Raw genomic sequence first — 16,452 nt, forward strand, 5'->3', positions numbered from 1 at the left:
ATGTCCGTTGTTGTTTACATATATAATGATGGCTTCAATAACATCTGCAGGGGTCCGTCGCTATAACATTTAGCAACTGACTGTCTATCGTTGTACACCCCTTTCAGCAACTCCAAATCAGTCGCTATTTAAGGGTCGTGGTGTAGTGAACGTACATTAAAAAAATAGATGAAACATTGGGAACAGAAGCTTTAAACATTCGTGTATAACCATTGCAACATATGCAACATTTCGATTGCCTTTGCAACATCCATATACCTACGAAACATCTTAAACACTTAAACATATGTTTGCAACATGCGTTTTTCATCCTTGTTCTTTCGAACAACGCAGAGCATAGCGGGGAACGGTCAGTTTCGGTCAACCGACAACCGAGGATGGTGACGTGACCTTGCAGCGGCCAGCTGTGCTTGGGCCCGGCCAGCGACGGCCCCCTCTCCTGACCGCCTGGTGCTTGAGCGGTGGTCGGTGAGCATGGTGGAGAGAGAGGAAGGCGATTGGGGACGCTCGAAACGGTGGAGACGGAGGATGGAGGCCGCTTGTCGGGCGGGCGTGGTGGAGAACGTGACTGTGAAGCGGTCACGGTGAACCACGCTGCGATGGTACGGTCGTTGCTTATGAGCGAAGACAGCAGCCAAACGAAAGAAACACGAAAACAAGCGCAGGAAAAAAGTTGTTGGACCATTCGAAGTGTCGCGGCCCACGCCAACCTAATCGTCCAGTCGACCGGACGCCCAGTAGTAGAAAGATATTTTGGAAAGGATATTTTCGTTCGCGGTGCGCTGTATGCAGTCCACACGTGCAGTGGGGAGCCAATGATTGGTGGCGTGGCGGTGGCCAGCCACACACGGACACGGCACGGCACGGGCACCACATCCAAGGCAAGTCATACGTGGCACGCCCGCCTCCACCTCCATGGCGGTGCCGGCCTCCGCCTCCGCGTGCGCGCGCGCTGGCTCGCCGCCGGGCCTCCGCGCGTGTACCAGCACCACTGGCACCGCGGCCGCGGCGTTCTTGCTCCGCCGCCAGCGACTACCGCCGCCACGGCATCAGCCGCTCCACCTCCACGGCCGTGCCAGCTCCGACCTCCGCTGCCGCTGGCGACTCCTCACGGCGCGAGGCGAGCGCCCGTCCCCCGACGAGGAGGAGGACGACGACGAGGAGCAGGCGGCTGCTGGTTATGGGTCGTTCGACGCGGCGGTGGCGCTGTTCAACCGCGGGGAGTACCACGCGTGCCACGACGTGGTGGAGGAGCTGTGGTACGGCGCCGAGGACCCCGCGCGGACGCTCCTCCACGGCGTCCTCCAGTGCGCCGTCGGCTTCCACCACCTCTTCAACCAGGTTCCTTCATGAACTCTATGCCAATAGATGCTCGATGAATTCTTCTGAATTTGACATCGTCGGTGCAAGTGTGCAACGACGATCCAATTGCTCCATCCCGATATGACGATCTCGGCCTGCGCGCGCAGAACCACCGCGGCGCGATGATGGAGCTCGGCGAGGGCCTCTGCAAGCTCCGCAAGCTGCAGCTAGACAGCGACGGCGGCAGCCCTTTCTCCAGGTTCCGGGACGAGGTCGCCGCCGTGCTGCAGTTCCTCTACCGCACCCAGAAGGAGCTCGCCGCATGTACGTCGGTCATCGCCACTTCCTCGATCGTCGACGTGTGCTAAAGCTGGATCCGATTTGCATAAATAAGTAAATCTGTTTATTTCATTGATTCAGGCACCGATGAGATGTGCTTAACCATGGACGGCTCGGCGAGCTCGTACCAGCTGCTGGGCAACTTCGCCGCCGGCCAGCAACTCTACCGGCTGGAACTGGAAGCCGAGGAGGACGGAGCTTGTTCCAGCATACTGTTCTCTGCACCTAAGGGCAGCGATGGCGCTTCACAAGGAGCTCATCAACCTCAGAGAGTGAAGCTTCCAACACTGCGTGCCACGGAGCAACATCTGGCTGCGCTTCAACGTGCATACGAATATACGTAGCTGGCCTAGCAACTAGCATGTGGACAAATCATGGTTTAAAATAACGGACTACCGTGGTGCTATAGCGGCCGGAGATACTCCACACTAAGTTATTGCTATTTGTGCCGCTACCGCTATGCCAACTTTGACCACTATTTAGCGCTATAGCTCCGCTAAATTGCATAACTTTAGCGTTCAAATAGCGGCGCTATTTCAGATTTTGCCAACGAGCCATATCAAAACATGCTAAGCTGTGTTGTACAATTATCCTCCTGAGGTCCAGTTGGCTGCAAAGTTAAAAGAATAACAGACGTTTGATGTCTCCATGGGTGTGATTCTCATACGTAATATTCGTATGTACATTGAAAGATGAGAGGTCCTGTTGTTGGCTGCAAAATTCCCTTCATCCCATAGACGTTTGATGTCCATGGGTGTGATTCTCATAGGAAAGATGAGGTCCAGTTGGCTGCAAAACTGGTCTATATGGATCATTGGATCTTAAATTTAGCCGGATTATATTGTACTAGCAAATATACCCGTGCGGTTACAACGAGAGAAAATAAGCAATCGAATATTCATAGAAAATGAGATCAGGAACGCAATAGATCTATTTGTGTGTTACCTTCAAAGCTACAATGATGCCAATAGTATGACAATGTTTTATAAAGAAAGATTAGTGGTTATTTTATTCTTAGTTAAATTACATCAATAACTTAGTGGTGCACAAATCTTTATTTTATAGAGAAATAATAGATGTTGAAAGGCATATGATACTTGCCTTTATTTTTTTATATTTTAAATTTATGAGAAATAAATATACAACCAAAAGAAATAAGAATCAAACTGGGATGCTCGAGTCACGTGGGAAAAAAATCATAAAATGCTCACGCAAAAACAAAACAAAGAGCGTGGTCCGGGAGCAACTCGGCGAGGGAGATGAACTTGGACGACGGGAGGATGTTGCACTACTACACAAATGATTTTACAAGACGATACCCTTTCATTAACCGAGACGGTCACAAAATCCAACCGTCTCGGTTATTCCCTACGGATCGGAAAATCGATTTACGGCAACCGCCTCCAAAAATGATTTATTTTCGGAAGCGGCCGTCTTAAGGCAACCGCCTCCGTAAATCGATTTATGGAGGTAGGCACACTATAAGGCCCGCCTTCGAAAATGCTGGCCCAGTCCTGAGCCCAGGCAAAGCCCAGTCCTCCAAAAATACTTAGTGTTTCAGTCTGAGCTCCCTCCGTTCCTCAGCCGCACGAGCCGTGCGCCCTCTCTCCTCCTCTCGCTCTCAGCGCGTGGCGCCCTCTCCTCCCTCACTCCCTCCGGCGCTCTCCTCCCTCCCTCCGGCCCTCTCCTCCCTCCCTCCCTCCAGCGCTCTCCTCCCTCCCTCTTGCGCGCCCTCTCCTCCCTCCTTCACGGCGTCGTCCTCCCTCCGTAGCCCCGTCCTCTCTCCTCCCTTCGATGCGGATCATGGCGGAGCGGCAGCGCTCGGCAGCGCAGATCCATGCCGAGGCTGGGTGGATCCATGGCGGGGCGCGCGCGGATCTAGGCGGGGCCCGGGCGGATCCTCGGTGTGGTGGCCCACCTGTGGCGGCATCGCGCGGGACGACGCGGCCTCCCTCTCGCGGGTGCGGGCGGCGGCGTACCCCGGCGGCGAATCCTCCCTCTCCCTCGAGCTCTGCGGCGGATCTGGCCGAGGAGCACCTCCTACGGCGCGGATCTGGCCGAGGAGCACCTCCGGCGCGCGGCGGATCCTTCCTCTACCTCGAGCTCGACGACGGATCTGGCTGAGGAGCACCCCCAGTGGCGGCGGATCTGGCCGAGGAGCACCTCCAGCGGCTTCTCTAGGCGGATCTACGACCGTGGTGGTCAGATCCGCGGGCGAGGTGGCCGCTCCTGGCCGTGTGCAGGGGCAGCAGCGCGGATCCGACGGCGCGAGGCCCATATCCAGGCCCGTTAGGGCTGGGCATCTAGCTTTTTCTCTTTTCTTTGTTTTTTAATTGATTATCCGAGGCGGGCATTTGGACTGTCTCCGTAAAGTCACGATTAACCGTGACCTTTGATTGGAGACGGTTACGATGTCCGTCTCCATTAACCCTTTTTGTCTGTCTCCATTAAGATTTTTGTAGTAGTGTTGGAGTCGAGCGCGACCTCTACTAGGCTGTTCAGCAGCTTGGTGGCCTTCACCAGGAGGCTCGATCTGCTTCGGTGACCACGGGCTGTCCTAGTCAAACCCGGCTGTCCTAGTCAAACCCGGCGTCTTCCTCGTTGTCGTCATCGAGGTTGAGGAACACCGAGAAGATGTGCGCAACCACGTCCGTGTCATACAGCACGTGCTGCTGCCTGATCGGCGTGGCCGCGCCTGCGCTGGAGGCGACGAGTATGTCCTCTAGGATGGCCTGGTCCAGCTACATGCCGATCCGCTTCTCCATGTCGGCCCTGAAGAAGTGTAGATGCTGGATGCGGACACCACCATCGCCGTCTTGAGGAGCCCCGAGAGGAAGGCCATCGGAGCGGGGCTATTCTTGGATTGCGCCGGGAGAGCAGACCCACGAGGGCGCGCTGCTTCTTGACGGTGCCGGCGTCTGCGTCCGCCGAGCTATAAAAAAAACCCAAGCTGATGCCCTCCTCGATATCTCCCTGTTCGCTGCCACCACGCGCAATCTTCTTCCTTTTGTCCATCTCCTCTCTCCCGATCTCAGGTGAGGGCCGTGAGGTTGCCTAGGTCAAGGCCGCAGCTGCCGTGGCCAGTTGCGCTCCGTTCGTGCCGGGTGTCAAGGAGCGACCACCACTGCGGTGCTCTTGCTGAACCAAAGACGACGAACCCTGGAGCTGTGCGCCCTGGTCGACCGCCGTCCATCATCACCATGCCGAGGGCGCTTCGCCGAGCGGCGGCGGGAACAAAGCCACATCGCACGTCGCACGGGAACCCGCGGTGTTCAGCTCTCCCTCTCCTCCGTCCCTCGGCATCGCCTGCTCGATCCGGACGTCGCGGCCCTGCCCCTTCTTTGCTCGCTTCCTCGCCACAACGTCAGCCTCATCGATCTACAACACGTCATGGTAAATTAATGATCCAGCCAAAACAAATACTCCTTTCGTCTTAAAATAAATCAAATGCTAGAGTTATCTAAAATCAAGTTGTCTTAAATTTTACTGGATTTATTCAAAACAGATCAGCTACTAGAGTTCCCTAAAGTCAATCTATCTTAAATTTAGCTGGATTTATGGAAAATAATACCAATATTTATGACACCAAAATAATGTCATTTAAATGAATTAGTCTACTTAATTGGAGTGTACTCTTCTCTATAAAGTTAGTCAACTTTAAAATAGTTTGATCCAATGGAACTCTATGAGTTGATTTATTTCATGACAACAATTATAGGATGTAAATGTTACTATCACAGTGTGCCCCTTGTTCCCATGCCATTTGGCATTATCAAGAGAGTTGTGCTGGAGCCTGCGAAAATCAGGGACTATGCTGGTTTGAAGGCCCAACATCACCAAACTTGTTGAAAAGGGCTCATCCAGCCGGCCGCGAAGACGCAAGGCCACCTCCTAGATCGCACCGCTGCATCGGTATTTGTTGTTTCCTTTTATGTAATAGCGAAATAAGATGTCTCTGGCTAGGATGGTCCAGCTACGGCCACTACAGGAACTGCTGGATTCCCCGAGTGCCGATTGCACTCGGGGAAGGCCCAGTTGCACTCGGGGAAGCCTTCCCCGAGTGCAACACTCAGGGAAGAGCCTCCGGCTAATCCTCTCACGGGAAAGTCGCCTTCCCCGAGTGTCAAAAATCGTGCACTCGGGGAAGGCTTTGCCGAGTGCCGTGCTGGCACTCGGGGAAGACTTGACGCCGTTGGCCGGCGGCCGACGTTGTTTTTTTTTATTTTCTTCCCCGAGTGCAACACTCGGGAAAGATTTTTGAATTTTTTTTTAAAATACTCTTTGCCGAGTGCCGAAGTTCAGGCACTCGGGGAAGAAATTTGTTTTTTTTTTTATAAAAATCCCTCTTCCCCGAGTGCCACAGCACAGGCACTCGGGGAAGCCACCTCTAAAATTCTTTTTTTTTTGTTTTTTGCTTTACCACGTAAACAACAAAGTATATATATATATATATATATATATATATATATATATATATATATATATATATATATATATATATATATATATATATATATATATCACAAACCAAACCACAAATCAACACCAATATGTCACAAACCACATTTATATATCACAAACGACCAAATTTGTCCGAAATCCACAATATATTACAAACCACACATTCAAAAGTACACACTATTCCAAGTTCACAAGTTCAATACAAAAAAAACGACTCCGAAGGCGGCTCACGGCGACTGTGAGGGGTGGGACGCCCCAGCGTGCGATCCCGGCGACGGTCCAGGTGGGGATGGCCCGACGTGCGATGCCGGCGACCCTTCGACATGGTTCGACGCCCCACCCGATTGATGCTGCAAAAAAGAGAAGAGATTGCACGTGAGTGACAAGATAAAAATATAAGGAGTGTAAAGAAAAGTTGAAAATTTCGGCAGCACCTCCCCTGCATGGGGAGGTTTCCAAAACCTGCAAGAAAAACGTCGGCACGAAGGCCGACAACCACATTTCCAGCACGAAGGCCGACATATCAACAAATCCGGCACGAATGCCAACACATCAACAAATCCGGCACGAAGGCCATCACTAGGTTTGACACTAAGCATGAGCAAAGAAAGTAAAACATCCGTACTCATACTCACCGGAGTAGACTCTCGACGATATAGTGGTGGTGGTGGTGGTGCAAGCAGCTCTGCTGGAATCTCCCAACCTTGTTTCTGTCCAAGTTGTTGCACGAACTTGAGCAAACCATCTTGCTGGGCCTCTAAAGCTTGTACCCTCTGACGCTCGGACTCCCGCTCGGCCCGCTCAGCCTCCCTCTCAACTAGCAAACTCTTCTGCTGAGCCCGAAGTTGCTGCAGCTCGGCCTGCAACATTTGACCCCAATGTTTCAATAATGCAGAGCTAAGGAACGTAAAAGTGAAAGAACGACGAATGAAACTGGAATACTTACCTGGATTGAAGCCACCGCTGTCGGCCGTTGGCTTATGGGCACGCTAGAGCTCGTGCTCGCTGCTCGTAGGCGGTTGAGAGGAGGAGTACAGCCCGTCTCGAGGATGCCATCGCCCATGTAAAACCACCCATGCTTCTTGCCTTGCCCAATCCTCATCACTAGCTCAGGATCAAGGCGCTCCTCGGTCCTCGGATCGTAGTCCGACCCGTGGACTAACCTTGATGCCTCCGTGTACGAACTGAGGCGGGTGTGGACGCTGGAGTTGGTGTACGCCTCTGGGCCCGCATCCGGGTTGTACTCGATGTTGGACTTTGCCGGGCCCATGTGGGCCAGAGCATACGCCGTGAGTTGGCCAATTGGCTGGCCACCGTGCGCCGCCTCCTGCGAAAAAGACAACAACATGTGGTTAGAAATCATACAGAATTGAGCGTGGCTAGATTAGACAAGTGGTGGAGACTTACATATGTCTTTTTGTATTTGCTGAGGGTGGCGCTGCCCTGATGGTGAGGTACACCTGGCATCAGCATACGGTGCTCGCTTTTCTCGTGGTGCGCCTTCTGCCAGTCCGCGTCCAACCATCTGTCCACTATAGCAGCCCAGCAATCGGGAAAGGTGGCGCACCAGCTCAGAATCACCTACAAGCCATCAGAAGATCAAATTAGGCATAGTTAATCTAAAAAGAGATCAATAGGAGATGTTTTCTATTTACCTGTAGGTACTGCTCCCTTGTCAGAATCTCTATCTCTCTTCTTGCCTGAGTTCTGTTCATTCTTCTATTACGGTAGGTGATGTTGTAGTCAATGTGCGCCTGGAGGCGGGACTCGTGATACAAGTCCGAGACACGCCTTCTACAGGAAGCGGCAGCCACCTCATGCGCCCTTAACTCCTGTCCCGGCTGGCATCTGAAGAAGTCCTGCATAAAGACACAAGGTATCCATTATTTTATTTCAAGAATGTCCAATGAATGCAATGAATTGAGGGTCGTAGAGCGAGAAAGGCTTACCCACAACTCCGTAAGCACCTGATCCGCCAAGTTTAGGTGCCCAGCGGCGGGGAAGAGGGCGTAGTGGTCGAACGAGGGTATCTCTGGGTCCTCATCCTCCGACGTCCACACTAGGCCAGGGAAGTGTTCCCTGCACAGAAGTCCTAGGATCCCATTGACATTGCGAGCCGGGACCCCCTCCTCCACAAGCATCCAGTTCCTGCACAAGTGGTTAACAATAGTTATTATTAGCTCTAATTATGATTTTTCAACATATCAAATGAAGAACATATGAAGTTACTTACCTATCCCCCTCGGGTGCAATCAGTGGGCGGCGGTCAACAAGAATCGGTCGCTTCGGGAGCTGGCTGGGACCTCGCTTATAGGGTTTCGAGGCTGCAGAGGAAGTCGAACCCCCTGTCCCCTCCTTGGACGCGTGCGGAACAGCGTCGTCGTACATCTGTGGAATGGCGTCCTCGCCCACCGTGGGCAGAGGTACGTCGTCAGCCCTAGCAGAGCGCGAGGAGCCGAGGTCGTGGTCAGTCAGCGGTAGGCCCCCCCGCCTAGGCCTGCCCCTCGGACGCCTCTGCCTCTCTAACGGCTCCGTCTCTGTCTCCTCAGCCGCTGACATGTCCCTCGGTCTCGAGTAAGTCGAGGGACAGCTCCTCCTAGTGGGTCCCATCACCTGCAATTAAAAAGAATAAACCATTATTAGTCATGATAAACAAGAAATACTTAGCAAGGGATGCAAAATAAAGAAAATGTAATTACAAAATAACATAGTATTACATGTATTTCTAATATTCTTCATGATCAGGATTATCTGGATGATAGGTATCGTCATCACTATCAAGAGCCTCCAAATCATCAACAGCCTCATCCTCATCGCTGTCTAGTTGTAGTCCGTCAAGCATTTTCAAGTCTCTCGGATCATGCACCTCATCTGCAGCTTGCTCGTCAACAACCCATTCCTCATCTACTTCCATTTCAATCTCCCCGGTTAAGTCTATCTCAAGCATCCCTAGTAGTCCCTCGTCTTGTTGATAGAACTCCCCGTCATGCGTGGGTGGGTTCAAGTTGTAATCATCATTGTTTAGGCGAGGTAATTTACCATGTGGTGATACCTTGTGCACAATATACCAACCCTGAAGACGTGGGTCGGTTTTGCACGCATATGGACAATAATAAACTTGACTGGCTTGTTGAGCCACAATATAGACATCATCTCCTTCATAGAAGGAATCCTGTCTAGTTTCGACTATTCCAAGTTTAGGGGACTTTCTCTGTACTGCAGGTTTAAACCACTGGCATTTGAATACGACAAGCTTAGGTGCATTTTCACCATGGTATTCGAGCTCGTATATTTCTTCAACTGTGCCATAATAGTCCTCCTAATCAGCGTCGGGCGTAACTACTCCGGGCGTAAATACTCCAGTATTCGTGGTCCTTGCATTGGCCCGATTCTTCTCGTAGCCTGTTGTGTGAAAGCGATATCCATTCACATCATAAGCGTTAAATGACGAGACCTTACAGTAAAAGCCTTTGGCCACTTGTCGTAATTCGGCACTTATAGACAAATCACTTTGGCACTACAAGATCAAGCAGGAGAGAAATGAAATTAGGCAACTAGGAACGCCAAACTTGGAACGAGCTAAGTTGGTCAGAAGGTACCTTTCTTTGGAACCATGTAATGAAATCAACCTTGAAATCAGGCGAACCATGTTGAAGAAGGGTATCTCGTTCATGGTCAGAAGGTGGACTTGGATGATGCCAGTATTGATTAAAAAATTCTCTGCACCGACAAGCAACAAGGTTGTTGGATGCAGAAAATTTACGGAGTATGTAACAAGTTCGTTGAGAACTTACCCCTGATACATGTCGACTTCCTCAATGTTCGTCAACACGTAGAGCATGATCTTGCGCCACTCTTCATTGGTCAATATCTTTTTGGACGCTCCACTTGATCTCCCATGTTGCCCTTTGAATAGGCTGAGGGTCGATTCATTTTCGTCCTCATTGTAACGAGGGGGTGGATTATGCACACTTGGAAGGTTCTCACTATAGTATGATGTTGTGAAGTTTGACACCTCCTCACGAATGAATGCCTCTGCTATGGAAGCCTCAATCCTGCCTTTGTTTCCACATTTCTGGCGAACAGTCTTTAGACATCTCTCTATTGGATAGCACCAACGGTTCTGCATGGGCCCCCCATTCGTACCTCATTCGGGAGGTGCAAAATCAAATGTTGCATCGACAAGAAAAAGCCAGGTGGAAAAATCTTCTCCAACTTACAGAGCAACTCGGGTGCCGTTTTTTCCAACTCCTCAACCACTCTCAGAGATATCTCCTTGGCACAGAGCTGGCGGAAGAAAAAGCTCAACTCTGCCAGCACCTTCCAGACATGCTCAGGGACGTAGCCTCAAACCATCGATGGAAGAAGCCGCTCAATCCATATGTGAAAGTCATGACTCTTCATCCCTAAGACTTTGCCAGTTTCTGGGTTCGCTCCCCTCCTCAGATTCGCTGCAAACCCATCAGGGAAACTTAACGTTTGCATCCATTCTATCACTTCCGTCCTGTGCTTCTTTTCCAAGACGTAATCAGCCTTAGGCCTTTTCCATGGTTTGTTGTCTCTTGGAGGCAGCATCTATAGCTTAGGTCTATCGCATAGTGTTGCCATGTCTACTCTGGCCTTAGGGTTGTCCTTTGTCTTGTCAGGAATGTCCATGAGTGTTGCCCAAAGTGCTTCGGCGACATTCTTCTCAGTGTGCATTACATCTATGTTATGTGGAAGGAGAAGGTCATTAAAATAGGGAAGCCTCTCCAATCTCGGCTTATGAGTCCACATATGTTCCACACCATAGCCCACAAAGCGATCTTTCTTTGGCTTATCTTTCTTTGGATTACCTTTCTTTCTTTTACCCTTCTTTGGATTATCTTCCTGCGCTGGGACCACGAGAGCATCTATCAGAGCATGAACCTGGGCACTTGTCATCTTCTGAGGTGCACTAGTCATCACCGTGGCACCTTTCATGAAGTTCTTGGTGTCTCTTCTGAATGCATGGTCAAGAGGGAGGAACTGTCGATGCTTGTCGAACGACGAGAACTTGCCACCCTTCTTCAACCAAATGAACTATAGAGCTGCCTTGCATACCGGGCATGGATACTTCCCGTGGACACACCAGCCGGTGAATATCCCATACGCCAGAAAGTCATGCATAGAGTATTGGTACCAAACATACATTTTGAAGTTCCTCCTTGTAGCTCGGTCGTAAGTCAATACGCCTTTATTCCAAGCCTCGATCAATTCATCATAAACAGGCTCCATGTACACACCCATTTTGTCTCCTGGGTGTCCAGGAATTATCAACGTCAAAAATATGTTTTGCCGTTGAAGTAGGTCCCCGGGGGGGAGATTGAGGGGGATAGCGAACACGGGCCAACAAGTGTATGGGGCCGACATCATTCCATAAGGATTGAACCCATCCGTTGCCAGCGCAACACGTACATTACGGGCCTCTTCATCTTTGCCACGATGCTTGGCATTAAAGCTTTTCCATGCTTCACCATCTGCTGGATGTATCATCTTGTCTTTATTGTATCGAACACCATTCTTGTGCCATCTCATCTGTTTCGCGGACTCCTCTTTCATGAATAGCTGTTGGAGCCTCGGTATGATTGGAAGGTGTCATAGGACTTTCATGGGGATCCTCTCATTCTGCTCCTTCTTGCCATCACCTTTGTCTACCTCCACATATCTAGAGGATTTACACTTTGGACAGTACTTTGCATCCTTATGTTCTTTCCTAAATAGGACGCACCCCTTTGGACAACAATGTATCTGGTCATACGGCATCTTCAGTGCCCGAAGGAGTTTTGTTGTCTCGTACAAGTTTGGAGGCAGCTGATGACCCGCCGGAAGCAGATCCCCAATAATTGCCACCATATCATCGAAGCATTTTCGAGTCATGTTGTGCTGTGACTTCAACCCCAATAGGCGCCCAATGGCATCTAGTTGAGAAATCGATGTCTTCTCATGTAGGAACTTCTGTGCCGATTTCAACATGTCCAAGAACACCTTAGCGCTTGGCTCTGGCTCCTCCTCCCCATCCTCCTGCTCGTCCTCCGTACGTCCTTCAGCGAACATCGCATCCGCATAGTCACCTAACCATCCTGCTACCCCGCCATCACCATCAAATGCCTCCAAGCCTCGTCTCACGACCTCCTCTCTAGGACGGTAGGGTTCACCATGGTGCACCCACCGGGTATAGTTTGGCATAAATCCATACTTGCAAAGATGCTTCATCATGACTTCCCTTGTTCTTCTTTTCTTGTTTTCACATTCGCTGCAGGGACAGAATGTGTCTCTCGCTCCCTTAGCTGCCTTAAATGCATGGTCCAAGAATTTCTCGGTCTTATCCATCCATTCACGGGTGATTTGAGACTGACTTGGGCGTCCTGTGTACATCCACTCACGGGTATCCATCCTCTAGCATATACACATAATGGAGTAAAGTAACCATCAGTCGCATCTGCACGGCGTGCCTACTGTCTAATAGGTGAGGATAGGTCCTAATCCCACCCGCGGATGCGTAGATGAGGTTAGTTTCCATGCTCTACTCCAATCCGAGACAGAATTTCGGCAGCACCTACCCGCTGCTCTCCCGATACACGTCCTGGAAGGGAGTGTGTATCTAGAGAACAACAGGTAGGTGGTGCCGAAACTCCGTCTCGGATCCGAGCAGAACATGGAAACTAACCCATCAACCCATCCGTGGGTTGTCCAATTACACCTGGACAATCCGAAATAGATACGGTCATAGATATGCAGAGATCCGCATACCTCCAATCGTATCTATTTCGGACGGGAGACGCCTAACTGGGCTACACCGATCTACGTACGACAACGGTAAGGAAAAGAGCTTAATTATACCTAGGGTGGCGGTGGAGAAAGGCTAGCGACGCAGTGGCGATTCGGTGCAGTGGCGAGTCAGCGCTGTGCAGGTAGGACCGCAGCGCCGACGAAGACGATCGAGGTCGCCTAGGTGCTCCGATTCCCCTGCGACAGGTCCTGCTCTGCAAAAGAAGAAAAACAGCACTATAAGTACAAAATTTCGGCAGAACCTCCCCTGGATGGGGAGGTTTCGATAACCTGCAAGAAAAACCGTCGACACGATGGCCGATGTCCACATTTGGGGCACGATGGCCCACACATCCACAATTCCGGCACGAAGGCCGTCAACACATAAACGGCGCGATGGCCGACAACCAGAGCGGGACGGTTCGTATACCTTGGGCGTTGGCGGGACGTGCACGCGGAGAAGAAGACGCCGACAACGGGACAGGACGTGGCGACGGTGGCACCTCCTCCTTCTTTCTCCTTCTCCCCCTTCCCCTTCTTCTTCCTCTTCCTCTCCTCCTTCCTCCTACCTCCTTCTCTGCTCCCTGACCAGCGCCAGGGGCTGGGCTCACACGGACAGAGGACGGATAGGGGCCGAAGAGGGGAGAGGGAGTGGGGGAGGAAGGCAGCGGCGCGGGAAAAGAAGAGCCCCTCTAGGGAACAGGGGAGGCTGGGAGGAGCCGGAAGCGACGAGGCGGGTAGAATGGGGGGCAGACGGAGGGGCAGGAGGGAGAGCGGAGGCGGGGATGAGGGGGGCGACGAAGAAGGATAGGGATGGAGGCGGAGGGAGAGAGACGGAGGGGAATGATGGGGCGGAGCGGAGCGGGGGCTGAGGAGGAGACGAGGCGCGGGGGGGGAGGGGGGAGAGGCGGGTGATGAGGGGGCGCGACGCCGTATAGGAGGCGGGAGAGCGCCGGCGGGGCCTGCTGGGGAGCGAGGAGCGGGGCTGCGGAGGGCGCCGGAGAGGCGGGGCTGCGGGGGGCGCGAGGCGAGCGGCAGTGGCGCGCGGAGGGAGCTGGCGGCGGCGGGGGTAGCGCACGGACGGGGCGGGCTGGCGGGTGTGGGGTGGGGTGGGGTGGCCGGTTAGGTTTAGATAAGGCCTGTTGGGCCTTTTTTTTAAGTCTTCCCCGAGTGCCCTGTCCTGGCACTCGGGAAAGAGCCTCTTCGCCGAGTGCCAGGGAAGGCACTCGGGGAAGAATTTTTGTTTTTTTGTTTTTTTTACCTTATTTTTTTGTGAGGCCTTCCCACATTGTTTAAAACTGCATGTTCATATTTGGGAAAATTTTGACTTATTTTGTTATATTTCGTTAGTTTTTTTCGTTTCGTTGAATTTTTTTGCATACTTCGAATTTGAACTGCAGGTGCATGAAATAATAGAATTTGGTGATTCAAAAAATTATATTAATGATATTTGGTGTATGTTGATGCCTTATCCAGGAACTCGCATGAAATGTCGAGCATCTTGTTGACGTAACATGACGAACAACTTGCGGGAAAAGTGTATTTAAATTATATAAAATCCGAACGAAGTCCGAAAATCATGAAACTTGTCTGGGCGTCGTGTTATCGCATGTAGAGGCTATGATAAAAAATCGAGAAGGTTTCGACGAAGTTGCAACGTCGGATGCCTAAAACCCAAACATCTCCGCATATGCGGCGCGCGTCGTGTTATCGCATATGCGGAGATGTTTGGGTTTTAGGCATCCGACGTTGCAACTTCGTCGAAACCTTCTCGATTTTTTATCATAGCCTCTACATGCGATAACACGACGCCCAGACAAGTTTCGTGATTTTCGGACTTCGTTCGGATTTTATATAATTTAAATACACTTTTCCCGCAAGTTGTTCGTCATGTTACGTCAACAAGATGCTCGACATTTCATGCGAGTTCCTGGATAAGGCATCAACATACACTAAATATCATTAATATAATTTTTTGAATCACCAAATTCCATTATTTCATGCACCTGCAGTTCAAATTCGAAGTATGCAAAAAATTCAACGAAACGAAAAAACTAACGAAATATAACAAAATAAGTCAAAATTGTCCCAAATATGAACATGCAGTTTTAAACAATGTGGGAAGGCCTCACAAAAAAAATGAGGTAAAAAAACAAAAAAAATAAAAATTCTTCCCCGAGTGCCTTCCCTGGCACTCGGCGAAGAGGCTCTTTCCCGAGTGCCAGGACAGGGCACTCGGGGAAGGCAGCCTCTTCCCCGAGTGTCCTGTTCTGACACTCGGGAAATGGCCTCTTCCCCGAGTGTCTTCCCTGGCACTCGGGGAAGAATTTTTGTTTTTTTAAGTTTTAACGGCGTGGGCGGGGTGAACCGTCAAGTAGCATGTTTCTTTGCCGAGTGCCGATCTTCCCCGAGTGTTGCACTCGGGGAAGAGGGCCTTTGTCGAGTGCTTCTCTTTACCGAGTGCCAGGTTCTCTGCGGCACTCGGGAAAGCCTCTCTTCCCCGAGTGCAATTCTTCCCCGAGTGCAACACTCGGGGAAGATCCTCTTTCCCGAGTGTCCGATTTTTGGCACTCGGGGAAGCCAGCGACACTCGGGGAATTTTGTCTCTCCCGTAGTGGGCTGTGCTACGTAAACCTCCTTGGCGCTTCGATAGAAGCGCGTTGTATGTCTACTTAAACTCTTCTTCTTAATACAATAATATGCAAATCTTTTACGTATTTGAGAAAAACATCACCGAACTTGTTGACACCTGCCTGGATCATAGGCCACCGCCGAGCCTTCTAGGCCGGTGCAGCTGCCACAGGCGACACCATGTACTGTGACATTGAAGTAGATTGGTTAGATAAAACTATTTCAAGGAAGAAGAGTAAGAAGTTGGCGGTGGCACAATTGTTGACTATTGTTGCTAAGTGCCATCAAGGACGTGGAGCAGTGCTAAGTTTACCCTACCTAAAACTGTAAACAAGCTCTTTCACTCCTATATGCTTCCATATTATATTCTCTTTATATATCTAAGTAGAGACATCATCCTTGACAAATAGATGCACCGTGGACAAGAAGGGGAGATATAAGAACAAGCAAAGAAAAAAAGACACACAGGAGGAGGGGAAATGGCGGCCCATTGCCGTCGCATAGGCAAATGGTGCACAAAGCAGGAAAATTCAATCCTAGTGTTTTAATGGATGCACGCAAAAGAACGAATAATGCATTAGACTGCATATAGGTCTCTTCAATCTAGCAACTAAATAATATAAAGAGTGAAATACACCGGCGGCCCTTTAACTTATCGGTCTGTGTCAGTCCGGTCCACGAACTTGCAAACACGGAAAATGGGTCCCTGAATTGTTCACCACAGGTCCATTTCCCATCCGGCGCGGTCTTCAGGCGACGTGGCAGAGCCAGCGTGGCGGACGAAGCACGTGAGCCGCACGTTTCAATAACGAAGATGCTGCCAGCGCGCATGTAGACTTCCAGCACAACGGCGCGCGAGGGCGGCGGCGCAGACGTGCATCGCGGCGGCGTGTGGCGGGCATGGTCGGCGCGAGCGGGCGTTGCCGAGCG

General features: G+C 51.0%; 2 protein-coding genes across 2 annotated transcripts; one reads left to right on the forward strand and one right to left on the reverse strand.

The window, feature by feature from the left end:
• Nucleotides 1-382: 382 nt before the first annotated feature.
• Nucleotides 383-2,288, forward strand: LOC136487539 (uncharacterized). The gene is made up of 3 exons (XM_066484657.1): nt 383-1,341; nt 1,470-1,626; nt 1,723-2,288. Exons 1-3 carry the CDS (start codon nt 916-918, stop codon nt 1,983-1,985), a joined length of 846 nt encoding a protein of 281 aa, XP_066340754.1. The 5' UTR covers nt 383-915; the 3' UTR covers nt 1,986-2,288.
• Nucleotides 2,289-6,201: 3,913 nt separating this feature from the next.
• Nucleotides 6,202-7,167, reverse strand: LOC136486002 (uncharacterized). Its single transcript, XM_066482769.1, has 3 exons — nt 7,049-7,167; nt 6,738-6,962; nt 6,202-6,452 (listed from the first exon to the last, which is right to left on the reverse strand). The coding sequence occupies exons 1-3, from the start codon at nt 7,163-7,165 to the stop codon at nt 6,330-6,332; spliced, it is 465 nt and encodes a 154-aa protein (XP_066338866.1). The 5' UTR covers nt 7,166-7,167; the 3' UTR covers nt 6,202-6,329.
• Nucleotides 7,168-16,452: the final 9,285 nt, after the last annotated feature.

This window comes from Miscanthus floridulus, chromosome 10, assembly GCF_019320115.1.
Source record: "Miscanthus floridulus cultivar M001 chromosome 10, ASM1932011v1, whole genome shotgun sequence".
NCBI classification, from domain to species: Eukaryota; Viridiplantae; Streptophyta; class Magnoliopsida; order Poales; family Poaceae; genus Miscanthus; species Miscanthus floridulus.

What these genes read in the sequence shown, in the direction of transcription:
- LOC136487539 (XM_066484657.1), top strand. Translation starts at nt 916, where the DNA reads ATGGCGGTGCCGGCCTCCGCCTCCGCGTGCGCGCGCGCTGGCTCGCCG. An exon ending in TCCACCACCTCTTCAACCAG is followed by an intron (nt 1,342 to 1,469) that starts GTTCCTTCATGA and finishes CTGCGCGCGCAG; the next exon opens with AACCACCGCGGCGCGATGAT. An exon ending in CCAGAAGGAGCTCGCCGCAT is followed by an intron (nt 1,627 to 1,722) that starts GTACGTCGGTCA and finishes TCATTGATTCAG; the next exon opens with GCACCGATGAGATGTGCTTA.
- LOC136486002 (XM_066482769.1), bottom strand. Translation starts at nt 7,165, where the DNA reads ATGGGCGATGGCATCCTCGAGACGGGCTGTACTCCTCCTCTCAACCGC. An exon ending in CAGCGGTGGCTTCAATCCAG is followed by an intron (nt 6,963 to 7,048) that starts GTAAGTATTCCA and finishes CAAATGTTGCAG; the next exon opens with GCCGAGCTGCAGCAACTTCG. An exon ending in ATCGTCGAGAGTCTACTCCG is followed by an intron (nt 6,453 to 6,737) that starts GTGAGTATGAGT and finishes TCTTTTTTGCAG; the next exon opens with CATCAATCGGGTGGGGCGTC.